Raw genomic sequence first — 22,115 nt, forward strand, 5'->3', positions numbered from 1 at the left:
TGGAACTCCCTCCCGCCCCCTTTTTTTTTCTCTCTCTCTCTCTCTCTCTCCCTCACTCCCCTCCCTCTTTTCCCCATGAGTTTTCGGCAGCTGTGTCCCACCCCCCGGCCGGGCCTGGGCCCGGGACCGGGCCGGGGCCGGGGCCAGTCACCGGTCCACCAGAAACTGTCCTTCACGGGCAGCGACGAGGAGGACGGCGACAGCACGGAGGAGGACTCGGCCTTTCAGGAGTCGCCGGACGCCGAGCGCAAGTACGGCGACCCCCCGGAGCTCGGTGGGCTGGTGGTGGTGGAGGAGGGCGAAGAGGAGTTGATGGGTAACCTCAGTTGGGAGGAAGGCTTCGGGGGCAGCCCGTCTCCCGTGAAGCCCCGTCGGGACTATCGTGACCGCCGCGACCTGGACGAGTCCAGCTCCCCGATGCGGGGGAGTGGGGAGCGCGAGGAATCCAGTTCCCCGACTCGGGAGAGCGGGGACCGCGAGGAGTTGAGTTCCCCGATGCGGGATCGGTACAAGGGAAACGGCATCGGGGAAGGTTCCAGCTCCCCGATCCCCGACCGTCCGGATACACCACCGCACAAAACCCTGAGGAAACTGCGGCTCTTCGATACCCCGCACACTCCCAAGGTAAGGGGGGGACTGCGGATAAACCACTTGTTGCATGGAAATACATCTACAAAAGCGAGCGGCCAATACCGGAATTACGAAATATAGACAAAACAGAATGCAACTTATATATATGCCCTTTCGTTCCTGAACATCTTTTGTTTTTAATTGTGAAAAGTTTGCCTTCGGTACAAACACCGTATGACTCGAGGGTTCAGGAATGTATAGGGGGTTTAAATTACATCTTTACTCAAGTTGCATGTAATGCTACTTGAGAGATGTTTTGCAGATTATGTGTGACTGAAGTGGTAATGGATGTTTTGGTGCTCCCGCTGGGCTACTGAGCGAGGATTGGACGTTCCCCCCCATGATGGTGTCAGTTTTTTAATCAAGTAATTGTGTTTTGTGTTCAGGATCTTCTGCAATAGCCAAGAATGTGGAGCAAAAGTTTTATTAGAGCTTCTATTTTTATGGAGCTTTGTCTCCATCTGTCAAAAGTGCTTTACAATAGCTGCCAAGTGTAGTGACTGTTTTTGTATAGAATATGTGAGCTGTTTTGCACACAACTTCATGTAGGGTGATGTCTCGGTTCCATAAGCATCCATGAGATGAACGAGCAATTTATCTGGACAATTTTGTCCAGGTCATTTGGAGAGAGGCCCTTGGGAGAGAATCATACCATGGGCTATTTAATGTCCAGCTGAAGGACTGCAGTTTGCCCTGTCTCTAACACTGTAGTGTACCACAATTTCTTTCTGCCTCTCATAGGACGGGGGTTTCAACCTACAATCTTCTGACCTCTGAAATGAATGCTACCAACAAAACCAAGCTGACAGTCACAAGTCTTTCTAGTGTTCAAAGTCACTGGGAATCATTTATCTTGTGGTGGACGTAGAGAAAGAAAATCATCATTTTGATTTAAACCGCTGAACTGCTTTAATACCATGTATAACTTATAGCCAGGTATACCAAGGATAACTTGGTATTGCTGTGTTGTCTTACTTGTGTTGAAAGGTGAAATCCAAGCATCACTGGGGATCACTATGCTTTCAATTTACTGTGCTAGAATTGGACATGCCATTTCCTACATAATGGACTTTTGTTAATGAAGATGTTTTTCTTGGACAATGGGGCATTTGATGACTAGTTGACGATTTTGCCTCCTACTTTGCTGGGGAGAGCCATAGTTTCAGGGTGGTTGAAACGGTGTATGACCAAAAGATCAACATTTCACTGATGTCTCCACTGAAGATTGGGAATTTCTGAAAATCCATATCAGCCCACAAAATATACAGTCATTTCACTTCACAGTATATGCTGTGAAGCACTTTGAGATGTCTCGAAGATGTGATAAGGTACTATATCAAATAGTACATCAATGGTTAGAGCACTCGCTTTGCAAGTGAGAGATCTGAGTTCCATTCCAGGCAGAGGGCGAAACCTTGGGCAAGTTTCCTTACTCCACACATCTAATAATACCTCCAAAAAAAAAACAATAATAAATTGGTCATTTTCAATCCACGACTGTTTGTGGGACATTGCTGTGCGCAATTGGCTGCCGCGTTCTCCCACAAATATAGTCAATTCACTTTACAGTATATTCTGTGAAGCGCTTTGGGACGTCTAGAAGACGTGAAAAGCGCTATATCAAATGCAAGTATTATAAATAGAAGGATTTTTTTGTATTTGTTAGCTGGTCTTAAGCAGATTGAGAGTCTTCAATGGGATGTATGGTCATGCACCTTCCCCTGCTTGGCCTCCATCACTAAAGCCTCAGACGTTGTTGCATAGTTGGTTTCTATAGTTAATCTCCACGTCCCTGATCCAGGGGGGATTCTGAGAGCATTTTTTTTTGTAATTATGTGCCTATAGGTAACTAAACAGCAATTTAATTTTAGACCTGATAACAGTTGATTCCACACAGGTTTAGAGTTTCTCACGGAATACACAACTGCTGTGTTGATTGCGTATTCTAAGGGAATGTTTCTTTTGACAGCAGAATAACTTAACAAACTGATCATCTGACTCAGTTTGGAGTGAGATCATATACAACAATGGTATTCTTTGGGGGAGGGGGAAGAGGAGTAACTGGTTGAAACTGGAATGACGGGTTTGCCGTGGTGATCCACAGGGGCGTCATCCGTACACTTTCTCGTTGCACCGCACAAAGAGGGTGAACCAGCCGTGTTATGTAATTGAATCTGCCCTTAAAATAGTTTATCTTCGTGAAATAACACGGTGTTCGTTGCCTTTTAATTGATCTCGACGCTTTCCCCCCCGGATACGCTCTGAATGGAGATGCCTTTCTGGGAATGCCGCCCATGTGCGGAGCGGTGCGGAGCCTCTGCTTTGTGCTTCCGCTATAGCGGCCTCTGTTCCACGTGTACACACACGTGACTTCGCTTCCTCCCGCACCACGTAACCGGAGAGGGTTTCGCCGATTTTATTCCTGTGGTTTCCCGCTGTATAAAGCTGTACCATTCGGTCATGTAATGCAGAAGAAGATTGTTTTGCGAATTCTTTTTTGATTCTGATTTTTTTTGTAAAATATGGATCTTTCAAAACTTTTATTTTTAACGTTAACCTCTAAATGCCCTTATAAGGAGTTGGAAGGTTCCGTGCAGGGATTTTGGGGGGAGGAGAGAACTTCTTTTTCCAAAAAAAAATCCGACTACGTTTGCTGACTCATTAGCTTTTCTTCCAGACACTTGTTGAACACTTATAGTGAGTAATGTTTGCATAGAACATGCCCTCACCTCCAGTTTGACTCATGGACGTTTAAGTGGTGTTGATGTACAAGTTGGAAGTTGTGAAACTGTTTTAATCGTTTTATGGAGAATTTTTAATAGCTGCAGTTGTTAGAAATCCAGTACTTTGAACTTTAAAACCAGAATGCTGCAGTAGTTTGTTGTTACAACAACAAAATTACATTTGTATAGCACCTTTCACATCGTCCCAAAGCATTTTGCAGATATACTATAAAGTGCATTGACTGTTGTAGTTGAAACTGATTATGCTAACTACATATTTGTGTCTATTGTAGCTCAAATCAAAATTGAGATTTTTTAAAAAACTTTTTTTTCACAGAGTTTGTTGTCGAAGGCAAGGGTCCCCAGTTGCTTGAGCTCCAGCTCAGTAAGACGTCGAGGAGGGGCTCTCTTCAGGAATGGTGAACAGACAGAGAGATTACCATGTGATTATAGCCGGAATAGGACTCCACATGTCAATGTTAATCCCTTTACCCCAGACTCTATCTACATCCATTCATCATCTGTACAGTGTCGGAGGAGGAAAAGGACACATCGAGATGGGTACGGTTTCAGATGGTTTCCTCCTGATAGTCCATTAAGTTAAAATGAATGAAGCTCTGTCAAACTTGATTGTTGAAAAATTAGATTTGTAGGTAAATGGGAACTGTTGATTTCATGTACATCATAAGAATTTTTGTCTCATTATTACTCTTCTGTGTAGGTTCCTTGTGTTTTGTAAGTGGTAAAGGAATACTGAGTTAAGTTAAAATCTTCAGTAAATGAATATTCATTCAGTATATGAATGAAGCTCCCAAGTTGTCACAAACCAAATACTCTATATCTATTTCATAACTCCCGAGATATTTTATTTGTCATTGCCAGCTATGGATAGCTATAAATCAAAATGAAATTACCACTATTGGAAAAACTATATTTATCTTGTCTTGACAGTTCTTCAAGCCTTCATTCCTATCTAATATTAGTTTGTTTAGGTACAAAGTACTTTCTGTTTATTTATATGAATTGTACCTGATAGGTTTCCATGCAGAGAAATGATGGACGGAAGTGATGGAGAGCTGGATGATGAAAGTATTCGACCAGCAAAGGTAACTTTTTAGTTTTAGCATGCTATTGGTTATATTTGTTGAAGGATGATCTTTGTTTAATCTCATTTGTGTTTTGTTCTCATTCCATACACTTTTGTTTTGTATATAGAGAATCCCAATTACTGAAAGTAATATGAAGTCCCGGTACACAACAGAATTCCATGAATTGGAGAAGATTGGTTCTGGAGAGTTTGGTTCTGTTTTTAAGTGTGTGAAAAGATTGGACGGCTGCATTTATGCGATAAAGCGCTCAAAGAAACCGTTAGCAGGTTCAGTTGATGAGTAAGTACGTTTGATTATTCTTATGATTAAATATATTGTTTTAAGTGCCCAAATTTGTGTTGCAGAATCTGAGAATGTAACTGTATTCCCAGGGACAGCTAGCTGGACTATAAAGGCATTTTGTTGATTTTATTTCATAAAATTTATTTCTTGAGAATCTAATGGACAGTGGCAATAAAGCATACAGACCTCAGTGTTGCAGGTTTAAATCCTGGCCTCTCTATTGAATTAATAGATCTCTTCTGGGGTAGAAATTATGTTGGAATGTCACGCTCAAAGGGGTGAGAAAGAATCTTATTTGATATGTTGTTATTCTTCAAAAATTAACTGCTCTTTCCCCACACCCCCTGTAGTTGAATCCTTCTAAGATATCAATCTAGTTTCCTCTTGAAGGCCAACTGGTATTCCTGGAAGGGCATTCCATATTTAACTACTGTGTGTGAAAAAAAATTCTCCTAACATTCTCAATTGATGCCCTCGGATCACAGTCCAGAGAAAATACCTTATCCAGTGGCGCCTGCACATGTAGCACATTTCTGTAAAGATTTGTGTAAAATATTTGCTCAACCCTAATGTGTTTAATTTTTTTATATTAGACAGAATGCTCTAAGGGAAGTGTATGCACACGCAGTACTAGGGCAGCATACGCACGTGGTTCGGTATTATTCAGCCTGGGCAGAAGACGACCATATGCTCATCCAAAACGAATATTGTAATGGTAAGTCTCTCCTCTTCAAAATATTGTACAAGTGACTTCTAATAAATGAAGTATTTAAATGAAACTTGCTGTGATACTACTGTGAAACTAAAATATTGATTGCTCATTAACATGTTTGTAGTAAGACTTAATAATCCTTACATTTGATATAGCGCTTTTCACGTCTTCTAGACATCTCAAAGCGCTTCACTGAATATACTGTAGAGTGAATTGATCGTATATGTGTGGGCGAAACGACTTGTAGTTAGATCTGATGCTTTAATGACCATACTGTTCTAATATTGTAATTTTCTCCTTTTTCTGGAAGGTGGAAGCTTATCTGATGCAGTTTCAGACAACTACAGGAATAGGCACTATTTAAATGAGCCAGAGCTAAAGGATTTACTATTACAGGTTGCCCGTGGTCTAAAATATATACACTCTATGTCACTTGTACACATGGATATAAAGCCTAGTAAGTATTAAATAGTCATATTATAATTAGTATTTAATAGTTGCATTGATCTCCTGCAATCATTTGAGGAACTTAATTTATGGCAGTTTCAACACTTGGCACAAGGATGAGTTTGGTTAAATAGTCCCAGAAATGTAAACTTTTAATTTTGTTCCTTTCTGTTCAATTCTTTTAAGCAGTCAATGCTTCTGTTGCCTCCTTTTGGATATAACAGATTGTTTGTGGTGGTCTTGATCGCCTGCATAAGACTCATGAACAAAATTGTTGCTCAAAGTTGATTGGTTTTAAGATATTGTGAGAATCTAGTTTCTGAGTTAATTAGCTTGTTGTGAAAGGTATAATCATTGACGGTGTCCTTCATTTCTGAGTTCTCTAAAGAGAATTACTATTGAGAGAAATAACCAAATGATGCTATTCTATCTAGTAAATCCTGGAATAATTTCACAAACTCTTATGTTTAACTCTCTTTTCAGGTAACATATTTATATCCAAAAAGTTAGTCACTAATTCAACAGCAGATGAGGGAGATGATGATGACTGTATATTGTCAACAAATATCATATATAAAATAGGTAAGCGGCATTGCTTCATAATTCATAATTCTTTTGCATTAATCTTTTAATGCCATGAATAACTTTCTTTTTCTGTAATATGTAGGTGACCTTGGACATGTTACTCGTGTATCGAATCCTCATGTAGAGGAAGGAGATAGTCGTTTCTTAGCCAACGAAGTATTACAAGAGGTACTGTCTTTAATTGTGGTTGATTTTGGGCACTTACATTTACTGGATTTAAACTGAAGGATGGCAAATCCAATTCTCGTCGACTGAAAGTGACTTTTATTGAGTTTCAGTAAATTTGCTGGTAAAGTTGGTGCTGAATCTTAGCTAAGCATTGATTTAAAAACAAATTCATACAAATTCATAGCAAAGAAAACTGAATGTAGTGGACGTCTAATTTGTTAATTCATTAAAGAGTGATGCCGTGTAAGGTACAAAAATATCCTCGTCTTAAGATTTGAGATCTTAGTGTACATAACTTACACAAATCAACAATTAGAATCAAAATACAGCCAATTAAGAGACATTAATTGATTTGCCAAGTTATCTATTGCATAACGTGGTTAATATTCATGGTTGTGAATTTGTGTTAGTAACTCACATATGTATACAACACCTATAAAACTACTGATTTCACTTGTTTAAATATTGCCTCTTAAATATTGTTTAATGGGAGGGTAAAAAAGCAGCCCTTTGGATCAGGGATTCTCATGGATTACTATCCATTGACACTTGCTGGCAAGTGGGTACAGATATTTCTGGATTTCAAGAATCAGCTCAGCCTCCCGTAGTTGTGCTTGCTAATGCTTTCTGTCTTCTCTATCTCATATGAATGGCCATTTTTAAAAAATTATGAGAGGGCTTCTATTAATGGAACTACCCTAGACAATTTGGCAGTGGGAAAATCCTGCATGTCTTCAGCAACTACATCAGTGATTGAATTAGCAGTTTAAGAGCCTTTTTTCTTTATTTGCACAAATGTCTGAACTCTTCCATTTCCTTTCTGCCAGTTATTTTTCTCCATACATATATTTTGGTATTCTTTGTTTCAGGATTACAGATACTTGCAAAAAGCAGACATTTTTGCTCTTGCACTAACTATTATATCTGCCAGTGGTGCTGAGCCATTGCCAACGAACGGTGATAAATGGCACGAGATTCGACGAGGAAAACTTCCCACAATTCCACAAACACTGTCGCAGGAATTTTTGGATTTATTGAAAGTAAGATTTCCATAATTATCTAATTTTCTGCAGGGGGTGGGGTTGCAGATGATCATGCACATCACAGTAAAATCCCATGAAGTCTCAATGACATGGTATTGTGCTACCATATTCAATGCCATATATTGAATTGCAAGGATTATTATTTTAATTTTCAGTTACATATATGATATTTGTCTCACCTGGGAATGCTGGATGAATGGGCTAATAAAATCAGTAAGAATTCCTTTGATCTTATTCAGGAACCTTGCACTGAATTCAAAATCATGCTGTCTGTGGTTAAGTAACTTGATGGCCCTTGCAGTCCAGGCTCACCCTTGGATGGGGCACTGTGAGGTGCAAAACTATATGACTGCAGTCATTAAAAGGAGAAAATTAAGTGTAATAGTACATTTGTGAAGAAATGTGTTCTGAACATTTGTTTTATTTCAGTTAATGCTGCATCCAGATTCAGAGAAGCGTCCCACTGCAGGTGCCCTAATCAGACATTCAGTGCTACTTCCAACTGCAAGAAAGAATGCAGAGCAACTTCGGTTGGAGTTGAATGCTGAGAAATTCAAAAATGCACTTTTGCAAAAGTAAGGTTTTTCTTTTCTTGCATTACAGGTTGTAATCTTATTCACCTGACTTCTTTGTGGCTCTTGAAGTTTTGATATATGAATAAGCTCTGAAATTGACTTATTTTATTTTTTCAGAGAGCTAAAGAAGGCACAAATGGCAAAAGCAGCTGCAGAAGAGAGAGTATTGTTCACAGCCCGAATGGCAACCAGGTCTACAACACAAAGCAACCGAAGTACACGGATCATTGGAAAGAAAATCAACCGATCAGTCAGCCTTACGATATATTGAAATTCTAGAATTAACTCATCCTCTTTAAGTGCAAGATGTCCTCTGTTAAATTGAACACCCAACCATAGAATCTACTGAATGTTTTGTGAAATATTGGGTTAGACTGAAGCACGACTATTGCTTCTCTGGTCTCATTTTACTTTTGACTTTAGAGTGCCTTATAAATAAAGACAGATTAACATTGGGAGCATTTTTATTGAGCGGCAGTTGTGCACCATAAATTGTAAAGTACCTGATTATAGGTTTACACTTGTATTTTGTACATCTCGAGGATGTACTTGAACTATGTTGATGTACATTATACTGGGAGCACTTTGTAGGCATTGGAGAAACCATAGCAATGTGCTATGGATATAATTGCTGCTATTTTAGACCATGTTGTACACTTGCTGTAAATTTCAGTTAGCATTATAAACAATCATTGCTTTATTAGGAAAGGCATTTTTGAGTACTTTTAATTGTGATTAAAAGAAAATAACAGTCGTTCACTGTTTACTGCTTATGGTTGAAGCAGTTATTTTGCATTAAGCTAGTGCATTGTCGGAAAGCATTGCACCTTTTTGTGTTCATGAAGCGTTACCATATTCTGTACTTTTTTTAAATGTCTGAATCGTGGTGGTCTGTCACTCGTGATTGTTGTCCAATAAATTGGGGTATGTTTGTAAACACTTACAGCAGCAATCTTTGTATATTTGGGAAAATAGTATAAGAACTCAGTATTGTGAAAGTTTGTGGCTTCAGCTCGCACACAAGCTCCATTTGGTCCTATTAAAAAAGGATGAAATTAATAATGTTTTTTAATAATTAAAAGGATAACCAGAACATTAAGCTTTTTAAGTATAGAATAACATTTTCCTAAATTAGTTTACTGCGTCTGCTTTATGTCTAAAATGAGCTCTCATCAACTTTATTTTGTACACTTGTTTCTGGAAGAACATGAAGGAAAATACTTCATAAGCTAAATCACGAAGTTTTTTTAAAAAAAAGTGAGTTAACTATCATCTGAGGCTTGGCAAATTGGTAAAAGTTGACATTGATGTGGAATACAATAATGCTTACATTTAGTGGAGCTACGGGAGGAAGTCTCAAAGCACTTCACAGGATATACTGTAAGATGGAGTGATGTTGTTTTGTGGGCAAAAATAGCAGTGAATTTGCACACACCAATGTTACACAAACCGTCATGGAGCGAGTGACTTGGAGTGGCTTGTTGGCCAGGTCACTGAGGGAAACTCCCGTCGCTTGAACAGTTTTATGGGCTCTTTAACATCCACTTGGACAAGCCGACAGGACTGCTGTTTAATATTTTATCTGAAGCATGGCACCTAACATTGCAGTGCATCCTCCCCGCTGTATTCAGTCAGCCTAGCATGTGAGGACCAAGTCCCAATGTGGGGCTTCAACCCACAACCTTCTGATTTGGAGGTGAGTGCTGCTGCTAATCGTGCTTTAGTCATAGCAAGGGTTCTGTAAGGGACATAAGGTCAGTGCAATTTGTTTAAGGCTCACAATGTCCCCAGGAAATCAGAATTATACAGGACAGAAAAAGGCCATTCGGCCCAATGTGTCTGTGCCAGCTCTGAAGAGAGCTATGCAAATCAATCACACTTCCCCCTGCTCTTGTCCTCCCCAAATAATTGTCTAGGAAAGTTGTGGGGTCTTGCTTTGTTCTGCTAAATTAAATCTACACTTTTTTTTAAACCCATTTGTCATTTTAAAAATCCATTTGAAATTTGTCATACAACCTTGCTGTTCTGTGTTTAGTATTCTAAATACATCAAGAATATTTAGCACTCCAGCCAGTGAGTGCTTTGTTCAATATGACAAACATAAAGTAGCTATTACTAAGTTAACTCAGGTTTGCAGAACATTACAATTAAGGATCGTTAGTATTTTTGCATCAATCAATATATGCTTTTTTTTGAATTTTATCCTCAGAAAACTTCCCAGTGGCGTGCGTGTGCGAGGCTGCTAAGCTTCCGATTTAAAGTGTTAGTATCTGCACGCAATTGCGTAACTTTTGCTGGAGCTTAAAAGTAAGCCTTTAATACTTTTGTAATAAATAGAGATCGCATTTAAAAAGTTGGAAGAGCCAAAAAATTAGTCTGAGCGAGTGAGCAGGGCTAGTTCAGAGCTGAAAGGGTGCCACTACTGGGAAGCTCAACACTTGCGGGGAATCACGAGCACTGTTACCAATAATATGTCTGGACATTCAACTTTTTTGTTTGCTATTTTTGGAATTCATCTATTTATGAACCTTTTTTTCTAGATACGGTTTGGAAGACCTGTTTATCATAAGATGAATGATAGAGTGAGTCCAAGACGGTGGTTGACTAAAGTGCTGAATTCATGTTCCTATTCAAAAAAAAACTAACACCTGAAAACAGTCTAGTCAAGGACCATGGGTAGCTTTCTCTAGGGAAGAGTGAGATTTTTATATTTATTGCAGTTTACTGAAAAGAGGATATTGTGTTCACTAGGCTGGCCACAATATTTTCCTGTTCTGTATTTTGGACTGTGGTCCCTCCCACCCCATCCATATTTGGGACATTTGCTCACTATTATTATCATTTGATTGTTATTTGCTGCATGTTAAGACGCAACGACCCGTTTTTTTAAACACCCATTTTCTGTTCAGTCCCCAAATGCAATTATTATTATTAAAAGCGAAACTTTTAAGATGAGTCAGCGGCCCAAACAAAAAATGTTGGTAATTTCAGGAACACTTCCCTTGTGCCATTCATGGGTTATTCATAGCTTTTATTATGACCGTGCCTTCGTTCATCCCTGCACTTCCATCCCTTGCCTTCCACTCTGCTTGACTCCAACCCCCAGCCAAGGTGCAAATACTTGACTGTCCAGTGCCTTGGGACGTCCTTTCGATGCGAAAGGAAGCTTTATAAATGCAATTCTTTATTTAAGTACCGGAGTACAATCTTTTCACATCTCTCCAGCTTGCCATCTTTTCCTGTCCTGCGCTGCAGCACAGGCTTCCCCTTACAGTTTTGTAAAAAAAAAAGATGTTTTTCATACCGATCGCAGTCACGGAAAAACATTTCGAGAACTCGAAACATATCGATGTGCAAATCAACACCAAACGCTCACATATATCGAAAGATTATTTAAGAGTATATCGGGTAATATATTGTAAGTTTTATTAAACGACCTAATTATGACTGGAGGCAAACAAAAAAAAATCTCAGCAGCCATCAACTTGCTGAATAATGCAGCCAATCAATTTCTGGAAATGGTAAACTAACTCCACACCAACAAGTGGTCCTTTCCAATGTTTCTTAAATGAAGATTCAGCGCCATCTGCAGTTGCACATAAAACAACCATGTGGGGGCAGGTCAGCACTTTATTTTGTCCCCCTCCCTGTGCTGTATTAACAACTGGGTAGTTGGTTAGTATTATAATAATAATAATAATAATCCTTGCATTTGATATAGCGCTTTTCACGTCGGGAGGACGTCCCAAAGCGCTTCACAGAACACACTGTAAAGTGAATTGACTGTATATTAGTGGGCGAACGCGGCAGCCAATTGCGCACAGCAATGTCCCACAAACAGTCGTAGATTGAAAATGACCAATTTATTATTGTTTTTGGTTTTGGAGGGATTATTATTAGGCTCTGTGTGGAGTAAGGAAACTTGCCCAAGGTTTCAGGGAGGGGGGGGGAAACCCTTTCAGTCATACACACGTAAGGCAGTTCTCTGCTCTACTGACTTGACTTTCACGAATCACTCGCGATATTGTAGGAAAAAATCGCAAATCTGAATTTGGAGGGTCGTTTAGCTTTTGCCGGATTACGCTGCGTATTCGTTAATCAGTGGACAATTTTATCCATCAGGACCCATGAGAAAAAGTAGCGACCTCCATACCTATCTCGTTTCATTCTGTTTGGGGGGGAGGGGTTCAAACGCGTAAAATGTTAGGGAGCTATCGACAGATTATAAACTAATTAATGATGATGATGGGGATTATTAATAATCCAGCGCAAAAAAATAGAAGCGCATGTCAGTCACTCTGCTTTCCGCTCCAGACCGATGGCGTTTGTGTGGTTCAAGGGATTGATAGGAAACGTACAGTGAGAACCTGTGCGGTGTCTGTATAAGTGTCTGGGTGTCTGTGTGAGTGTCTAGGTGCGTGTCTGGGTGTCTATGCGTGTCTGGGTGAGCGTGTGATTGTCTGGGTGTCTGTGTGAGTGTCTGGGTGTGTGTCTGGATGTCTGTGCGAGTGTCTGGGTGTCTGTGTGAGTGTCTGTGCGAGTGTCTGGGTGTCTGTGCGAGTATCTGGGTGTCTGTCTGTCTGTGTGAGTGTCTGGGTGGGTGTCTGTCTGGGTGTCTGTGCGAGTGTCTGGGTGTCTGGGTGGGTGTCTGTGTGAGTGTCTGTGTCTGTGTGAGTGTCTGTGTGGGTGTCTGTGTAGGTGTCTGGGTGAGTGTCTGGGTGAGTGTCTATGTCTGTGTGGGTGTCTGTGTGGGTGTCTGGGTGAGTGTCTGGGTGAGTGTCTATGTCTGTGTGGGTGTCTGTGTGGGTGTCTGGGTGAGTGTCTGGGTGAGTGTCTATGTCTGTGTGGGTGTCTGTGTGGGTGTCTGGGTGAGTGTCTATGTCTGTGTGGGTGTCTGTGTGGGTGTCTGTGTGGGTGTCTGGGTGAGTGTGGGTGTCTGTGTGGGTGTCTGTGCGCGGGGATCACTGCTGAGGGCGGAGTCGGTCATTCCATTCCCGAGAAGCTGAGGCTGTCGCTGACGCGCGGAAGAGGCGGGTTTTGGGGCTGAGAAAGGTCGGGTTTTTTTCCTCTTTTTTTTTTGTTTTGTTTTCAACGCTCAGACACAGAGACCCACAGACACAGAGACACGTACCCGCGAGCGAGAGCGCGGAGACGGAGAGGCGCCTCTCCCCACACCATGGGGCTGAGAGAGGAGCTGCTGAAGGCTATCTGGCACGCCTTCTCCGCCCTGGACGTCGATAAATGTGGCAAAGTGTCCAAGTCTCAGCTGAAGGTGCGTTCGTTACTGCGTCCGTCCGTCTGTCTCTGTCTGTCTGTCTGTTTCTGTCTGTCTGTCTCTGTCTGTCTGTCTGTCTGTCTGTCTCTGTCTCTCTGTCTGTCTGTCTCTCTCTCTCTGCTGTTGCGGGTTTACTGTGATTGCGGTTATGCGGTACTGGTCTCTCCTGCACCCACCACCACCCCCTCCATCCCACACTCCACACTCCCCCCTCCATCCCACACTCCCCCTCCATCCCACACTCCACACACTCCCCCTCCATCCCACACTCCCCCTCCATCCCACACTCCACACCCCCCCCTCCATCCCACACCCCCCCCTCCATCCCACACCCCCCCTCCATCCCACACTCCCCCCTCCATCCCACACCCCACACTCCCCCCTCCATCCCACACCCCACACTCCCCCTCCATCCCACACTCCCCCCTCCATCCCACACTCCCCCCTCCATCCCACACTCCCCCCTCCATCCCACACTCCCCCTCCATCCCACACTCCCCCCTCCATCCCACACTCCACACTCCCCCCTCCATCCCACACTCCCCCCTCCATCCCACACTCCCCCCTCCATCCCACACTCCCCCCACCCCACCCCACACACAGTGAACCCTCGCGATCGGGTACCAAAAACACCCCCCACCCAAAAAAAAATGTTGTACCTAACCAGCCAAGCCTGTGTGTGTGTGTCTGTGTCTCTGTGTGTGTGTGTGTCTGTGTGTGTGTCTGTGTGTGTCTGTGTCTGTATGTCTGTGTCTGTCTGTATGTCTGTGTCTGTGTGTGTGTGTCTGTGTGTGTCTGTCTGTCTGTATGTCTGTGTCTCTGTGTGTGTGTCTGTCTGTATGTCTGTGTGTGTGTGTGTGTGAGTGAGACTTCGTTTGATTACGAATCGCCAAGTTATTCCCTTTCGCAACAAACCCAATCTCCTGCCCTTCTCCGCCCGGTTTCCAAACTCATGGGATTGGGAACTTGGTCGAAAAAGCCCGAGGGTCTGAAACCAAGAGTCGAAAAAAACTTATGAGTTTTCTCTTGGAAACCATTGCCCCCCAAAAAATACCCCCACACCCCCCACCCCCCACCCCCCACGAACTTGTTTTTGTTGTTGTTTGGGGTCGAACTTGGAACCTAATCTTCTGCGTAAAATCTGCTCACGATGTGGAGACTTATTTATTCTCTCCCGAGTTTAAGTGACTTTGGTTCCTGCTGATCGATTAGTTTGCGGCAGTTTAGTGGCTTGTTATTACTAATAGGTTTGGCTTTTATTCCTTTTTTTGTGTGTGGGGGTTTTTACTGTATTTTTGCACCATGTTGTGGCAATGGGGTGGGGGGGGGGGGGGGAACACGATGCCTTAACTTAAGTTGTGTGGACATAATAATAATAATAATCCTTGCATTTGATATAGCGCGTTTCACGTCGGGAGGACGTCCCAAAGCGCTTCACAGAACACACTGTAAAGTGAATTGACTGTATGTTTGTGGGCGAACGCGGCAGCCGATTGCGCACAGCAATGTCCCACAAGCAGTCGTAGATTGAAAATGAGCAATTTATTATTGTTTTTGGTTTTGGAGGGATTATTATTAGGCTCTGTGTGGAGTAAGGAAACTTGCCCAAGGTTTCGCCCTCTGCCGGGAATTGAACTCAGGTCTCTCTCGCTTGCAAAGCGAGTGCTCTAACCACTGAGCTACAGGACTCCACAGGACTTGAGTTGTGTTCAGGCGTTTTTATTTTGTGCCATTTGAACTGCTGATGTTTGAAAGGCTCCACATTTAGCAGAGAATCTGAAATTCAAAGCAGAATTAAGGGTGGAAAATTGGAATTTGGGTCAATTTGCGTTTGAAACGACGACGACGACTTGCATTTATGTCATGTCCTTCAGCATCTCGGGCCACTTAAACAGAAGCAGGTTAGAGTTTGACCGTTTGGCTCTTTGCTTGACCTCATGCGCATTTCCATTTAATTTCTACTCAATTTTTCGTCTTGTTTACCATACAATATAAGTTGACACCGTGCCTTTCACAGCAGGAAGAACTTCTCCATTACACAGACGGTGGCTTGTCACCACAGTTCGAAAACACTTTCACTCAGCTTTTAATCAGTGAAACCCACCGACTCCCCAGGTGGAAGGGGCGGAGGGTTTGAGGGACGATGCAACAACTTGAATTTATATTCAGCAGAAGCACTTTTCGCATCGGTTATGGACTCAAAACGTTTTATGGAGATTGTGCCGGATACCCACGATGGAGGCGGGGATGGAGGAGGAAGAGGTGGCTGTAGGCGCTGTTTGAAGAGAGAGGTTTTCAGGAGGCTTTTAGAGATGGAGAGGGGGGTGAAGTGGAGGGATTTAGGGAGGTATTGCCAGAGGGAAGGGGCATAGTGTCTGATTGTAGGGTGGATGGGGCAAGGAAGAAGTCCAGTTTGTCAAGTGGGGAGGGCAAGCAGGAGAGTGAGCCTGGAGGAAGCTACAAAGGGAGGGACGGCGGATCTTGAAGTTGATCAGCTAAGAGCTGTGGTTTTATATGATGGAGGTGATGCGCATCAAAGCTTACTGTGGGGGTAAGGATGCAAGCGAGTCAACTTTGTACAAACTGGAGCTTGTGTGTAATAGAGTTCACTATTTTATTCACAAGCTCCAGAGTTGATTACCTGTACCAAGTAGGACTGACCCCATTGTGGATAAGCAAATACGATGGATAGTCGCATAGAATGCAAATAGGCTAAAGCACTAACTTAAATATTATTCCATCAAGAGTTATATTTTGACTGTAGTACCACACTGCAAGCTCTTTTCTCACTCTCTCTCCCTTTGACTCTGTTTTTGTTTGTTGTGTTGCATCTCAACCTTTTGAGACTTTTTCTTTCGATATCTCTTCACTGTTTTTAAAAAAAACGTAATCATAAAAGTTCAAGCTGCAGCGAAGGTCTGTGAGTGTGAGGTTACTGTAGATGCTTAATAAAATGTTTGTCACAGAACTTTCTTAAAATTGTTACTTAAAATGGAAGTCTTAAGGAGTAAGTCCCACTATCAGTGACTTTGTTTTTCAAAACGGTTACAAGGATTCTGTTTTTTATTTTCCTCACGTTCTATTTTTCGGTGTTGCTATTTGTTTAAACAGTGCTGATTTCTGATTAGCTCAGTAGGGAAGCTGGATTGAAGGAGTGACTTGAGTCTGTCGGTGATCGAGTGCTTAAAGGCACCATTGTAAAATCCCTCTGGGTTAATGATTTCTATATCACCCTGGTTGACACTGCCATTCCTTGCCAGTACCCTAGCGGCATCATCCGCATTCACAGTTTTGTAAAAATAAAAAATGGAGAAAAAACGAAGAGGGTGATTTCAATTATTCGTTTCCTCTTGAAAAAGCAATAATAGATTTGGATACATTTTATTAGAGGTTTGCGGCACTCTGCAGATTGATGCTCCCCTACATGAAATACCCTTTGCTCTGGAACACTTTTCCTCTATCCACCTTACCCCTTCCTTCCCCATCTTCAGGTTGTGCTTGAAGACCTTCCTCTTCGACCATGTCTGCGGTCACTTCCAACGCCCCCCCCCCACCCCCGGCTCTGTCTTGCTCTACCCTGTCAAGCCCTCTGGAATGCTACCCTGCATGAGAGGCGCTAAATAAATGCAAGTTGTTGTTGCATGGCTTTGGAAGGCTAGATTTAATACAATCAAAATATTCATCTCACACAGAAATTATGTGTGAGCATTTGGCTATGGTAAAAGTCCTTGTGATAGTTATTTGAGCCTCAAATAAGCAGAATAAATAAATCACAGAACATCTTTAATCTTAATTTTAATTTGTGGATGAGTTCTGAAGAATTAAAGTGGTTGTGAACAGTTGTTCTGTGTTTGATTTCCCCATTTTATAATAGTCTGTGATCTGGATCAAACTTAACAATCTTTCAAACCTTGTTGCCTTAAAATAGTGCGTGGGGCTTCTATTGAATCAGAAGGCAGTAAGGAGTGTACATATGGTACATAAATATTGACTGTCACTTTAAATAAAATCCTATTTTTCCCCTTCCTTGCCTGAAGGTAATACTTGACTCTTTATGGAGTACAGTTTCATGAGCACCACTGAGCCTTAGCTGTCTTCTCCAAGGAAACATTCATGTGCGAGTGTAGGTAATTAGACGGCTAGACTTGACTCTGTCCTCATTTGACAACTTAACACCTTCCATGCAGGGTTTTTGGGCAGTGGTCAGGATTGGAGACCTTGGCTGTTTTTCCCGCTCCCCTGAATACCCAATGTTATTTGTAGGTAACCAAGTATAAATAAGCTTACTCTTCCCCTCTCATTTTTCTGATTTAGTGATAATCTTGTAAATTAAGGCAGGTTTACATCCATGGTTAACGTTATATTCTGAAGTCAATACTAAATAATACAAGAACTGTGTAAGGTACACAGTTGGTACAAGTGAGCTGAGCAATAAAAAGTTATCTGATGAGAATGATACTGAGCACTGTTATTTAATTCTGGATTTTTGACAGATTAATGACCTTGATTAATAATAATAATAATGCTTGCATTTGATATAGCGTCTTTTCACGTCTTCGCGACGTCTCAAAGCGCTTCACGGAAAATACTGTAAAGTGAATTGACTGTCTATTTTGTGAACGAAATGCATTTGAAACATGTAAGTGATTTCGCATTGTTTTTATTTGCAATTTTGTCTTGCAAACTAGAGCCTCACAGTTCATAGATATTAAAAAAATTTTGGAGGGAGTTGTACTAAAATGTAATCATTCCAATAAAACTTTGCAACTGGGTTGGATAAAAGCTATGTGAAAATCCAGTCTACAGTATCATTGTAGTCCTTGTTTCTCTGCAATTCTTGCTGCTTCCTGTCTGCCTCTTTTATCGCTAATGTAACTGTCTTTTGGCCACATGAATCCACAAAAATCTGGTCGCTACACTGCATTTTGCTAAACAATTCAGAGATTTTGTTATTCTTGCCTATTTTGAAGGCTTTCTTTTTTTAGGTCACTGGTAAACAAATAACAGTTTCCTTATAACTTTAGCCAGAATGCAAAATAAAGGAGAAAATAACACTGGGCGTTAGCAAGGATATCTCAGTAACGATAAAGCAAGTGAAAGAATACTATGAGAAGGCTCAATGGTCCCGTCACGCCCCCAAAAGTGCCTGTTCTCCTATTTGGTAACTGGCTCAAATTGCAGTTATCACTGTGAGGGATGTTGCAATATTTCTGACAGTTGCCCTGTTCTGAGCAAGACATCAGTTCAGCTTGTGGCTGAGTCGAAGGTTGTTGTTGACGGTCGTCAATATGTACTGCGCCACATGCACTGGTGTTAGAACAGTCTATAGACCGAACATTTTGTGTTTGTGTTGTTGCATATTTCATCGTATGTATAAACGGGAGAGTTTATGCAGCATCGGCTATATGATTCAGTATAAAGCTAACGGATGAGATTAAGGGGTGATGACTGTTTGTGGAACATTGCTGTGCGCAACAGGCTGCCGTGCTTTGCCCACAAAATATACAGTCAATTCACTTTATAGTGTATTGTGTGAAGCGCTTTGAAATGTCTCAAGACATTTCAAAGCGCTATGAGAAGGAGAAGGAGCTATGTTATGAGAAGGAGCTGTGTTTTGTACCGGAGATCATTGAAGTGCTTTTGATACTGTATACAGATTCTGTATTATTGCAGCTTCCGTAATAAACAGTGAAGCAGGTTAGAGATAAAGTTTATATGTTACTGAAATTGCGCAAGTGTTTTTTGTGCAATTTCAGTATTGGACAAAGTCCAGTTTCCTCTGTGAAGGTGAGGACTTGCAGTTTCTTTCAATGTCTATTTTTTACAAATACACAGTAGATCAACTCCACAGCTCCTCTCAGCCCAAATTCTAGAGTGTCCAGAACTCCTCTCCTCTCCCGCACCAGGCTCCCTGAGCATTTGACCCCTAGCCTCGCTTTGCTCTACTCGTTCCCAGGCTTCCAGGAAATTCAAGATCCTCATCCTCGCTTTCATATCCCTCCACAGCCTCGCGTCACTTCACTCCTACCGACCCAGACCCTCTCTCCAGTCAGCAGACCCCAGCCCACTTCATGTCCCAAGACCAATCTGCCCCACCGAGTCTTCACGTATCCTGCTCCTCTCTGGAACTCTGCTCTTGAGTAGCTTTGGTTTGCCCTCTCCCTCCCCACTTCTAAAGCCCACCTTAAGACTTTGACTGGGGATTCAGTCATCTTTCCCCAACTTCTCAGTTCTGCTCCACCAGCTCGCGTGCCCAGCTAGCTGTATAAAGTATTTACAATGTCCTTATCTGTAAAGAAAGCACTATATAAATGTATATGGTATTGTCTCAGCACTTTACCATGTTGAGTTCTTAAACTCACTAACATGTCTTTATTTACATAGGTTCTCTCGCACAGCCTTTGTACAGTATTGCAAGTCCCTCATAATCCAGTGGCTTTGGAGAATCACTTTAAGGATGATGATGAAGGTCCAGTTTCTAACCAGGGATACATGCCCTATTTGAACAAATTTATCTTGGACAAGGTATGGATAATATATATATATATATATATATATATATATGTGCATTGTGTTGGCTTTCTCAGTTTTTGTTCTACGTTATGTGAATATATTTCACAATTTTGGTTAAATACTTTCAGTATTGTGACTTACAAATTGGATTGCTATTAATACTTTTTTTGCGGCAGTAAAATGCAAATGACTTGTTTATCTGAAGCTGAAATTAACTGCTTGCCCTTTAACAAGGCATTCATTGTTCAGCCAGGGCAATCGTGGAGTAATGCCCAGATTTACAGTTTCAGCTGGGTGTGTGGTAGAAGGGGAAATATGTACTTCCTGAAGCTTACAAAAACACACACAGAAATATTCTTGTAGTCAGGACACAGACGAGTCATGAAAGAATAGGATGGCTGGAATAAAAATGTGTAGCATGAACATTGCCAGGGACGTAAAAGTTGCACAATTCTGTTAATTCTTAACCAGATATTTTTCAATTGTGAGTAAGGAGGGAGGAAGAAAACTTTCCTTTTCTTCAAATTTGGAGAACTGTGACTGTTGTATTGTGAAACGAATGTGAATTGTAGCTCGCACCAACCATCACGGTGACACTTTTGCTTAGAGCCAGTTTCCATGTTGGTTGAGTTATCTTTGGGGATGGAATGGTAACTGATTGCAAACAAAATGGAGCACAGCTGTGAAGCAACGTTCGCCGTTGCCATGGCAATATCCATCTACAATGGCACATACTGTTTGAAAAGGAAAATTGAGGTAGTATTATTTGGGGACAGGATCGTAAGGACTCGGTCAAACAGTTGGAGCTTTTCTCTAGAGTTGAGACTATTCAGAGGAGACCCAATAAAGGTGTTTTAGATTATGAAATAATTTGAATAGGTGGATATTGCTGCTTCCACTTGTGGTGAGTCCAGAACGAGAGACATCAAATAATAACTGGTATAGTAGATTTCATTGGGAACCTAGGAAGAATCTCTTCACACAGAAGGCGGTGAGAATATTGAACTCATAGCCGGAAGCTATGGTTGAAGCAAAAAGTATCAGCGTGTTCAAGAAACGATTTGATGCGTATCTGAGGGAGAAGGAAATAGAGGCAAGTAGCAGGGCTGGAGAGTTCAATGGAGTACAAACACTGTTAGGACTAGTTGGGCTGACCACCCTGTTTACGTGCTGTATCATTCTATATATTAGAATTTACATTGAAAGTGCCTTGGCATGGTAGGACGTCTCAAAGTGCTTAACACTTCTGGTCTGGCACCTGAGCTGTCGGTGGGAGCTGAAGGGGTGGAAGGGGAAAGTTGACCAAAAGAGTGGTTTAAAGAGGAAAGTATTGAACATAATGTTAGTGTGAATGTTAGTGATATAAGGAGAACTCTTATTTTAACTGTTCTCCTTTTCCCAGAGAACAAGACAAATTTAAAGTCATCAACTGAACGTGATGTGTACATATGTAGCTTTTGAGTAGGATGCCATTGCATGAATATGGCTGCAACTTCTTTGGTGATGCAGGTTTATATTTGTTATCAAATTAAATCCTGAACGAAAGGTGCAATAATTCTGGGAATTGTCATTTTTGAGGAATGACAGAAATTGCTAACTTCCTTTTAGCCTGTCTGCTCCACCTCACCCTGATAACTGCTCTTATTAATTTTCTTTCTTTTCTTCTTTTTCCTCTCTCTCCCCTCTCACCCCCTCTCATAAGGTACAACCGAACACCTTCAGTAAGTGTGAATTTAATAGGATGTGCTGGACTCTTTGTGCCAAGAAGAATCTGAATCTAAACAATCTGCTGATCAGTGATGGTGATGCCTTCAAAGTTTGGTGTATATTCAATTTCCTCTCAGAAGACCTGTATCCCTTGGTCATAGTCCCAGAGGAGGTAAGAGCAATAAACCCACCGGTATTTTAATGCCGTTTTAAATCATTTGTGCTACTTGTGTGACCCTCTCATAGACTGGTAGTTTCGAAGGACTTCTGCATTCTTCCTTTTCGGAATATTTGTCTTCACGGATTTGACACTTTGTGAAAATTTCATGTAAGTTTAGCTGCAACT

General features: G+C 41.6%; 2 protein-coding genes across 2 annotated transcripts in view; both read left to right on the plus strand.

Annotated features, from left to right (window-relative positions):
- The first annotated feature begins 75 nt into the window (after nt 1–75).
- On the plus strand, nt 76–9,213 carry wee1 (WEE1 G2 checkpoint kinase). The gene is made up of 11 exons (XM_007887854.2): nt 76–624; nt 3,691–3,914; nt 4,390–4,459; nt 4,569–4,741; nt 5,338–5,459; nt 5,767–5,913; nt 6,387–6,485; nt 6,571–6,656; nt 7,526–7,696; nt 8,129–8,274; nt 8,392–9,213. Exons 1-11 carry the CDS (start codon nt 76–78, stop codon nt 8,543–8,545), a joined length of 1,941 nt encoding a protein of 646 aa, XP_007886045.2. The 3' UTR covers nt 8,546–9,213.
- A 4,194-nt stretch (nt 9,214–13,407) lies between these two features.
- The window catches only part of swap70b (switching B cell complex subunit SWAP70b), a 31,195-nt gene continuing 22,487 nt past the window's right edge, over nt 13,408–22,115 (plus strand). The window contains exons 1-3 of the mRNA XM_007887581.2: nt 13,408–13,546; nt 19,934–20,074; nt 21,765–21,941. Of these exons, the coding sequence (XP_007885772.1) occupies nt 13,451–13,546; nt 19,934–20,074; nt 21,765–21,941 (414 nt within the window). The 5' untranslated portion in view covers nt 13,408–13,450. The remainder of the gene's footprint in view (nt 13,547–19,933; nt 20,075–21,764; nt 21,942–22,115) is intronic.

Source organism: Callorhinchus milii, unplaced genomic scaffold, assembly GCF_018977255.1.
Source record: "Callorhinchus milii isolate IMCB2004 unplaced genomic scaffold, IMCB_Cmil_1.0 Scaffold17, whole genome shotgun sequence".
Classification (NCBI taxonomy): domain Eukaryota; kingdom Metazoa; phylum Chordata; class Chondrichthyes; order Chimaeriformes; family Callorhinchidae; genus Callorhinchus; species Callorhinchus milii.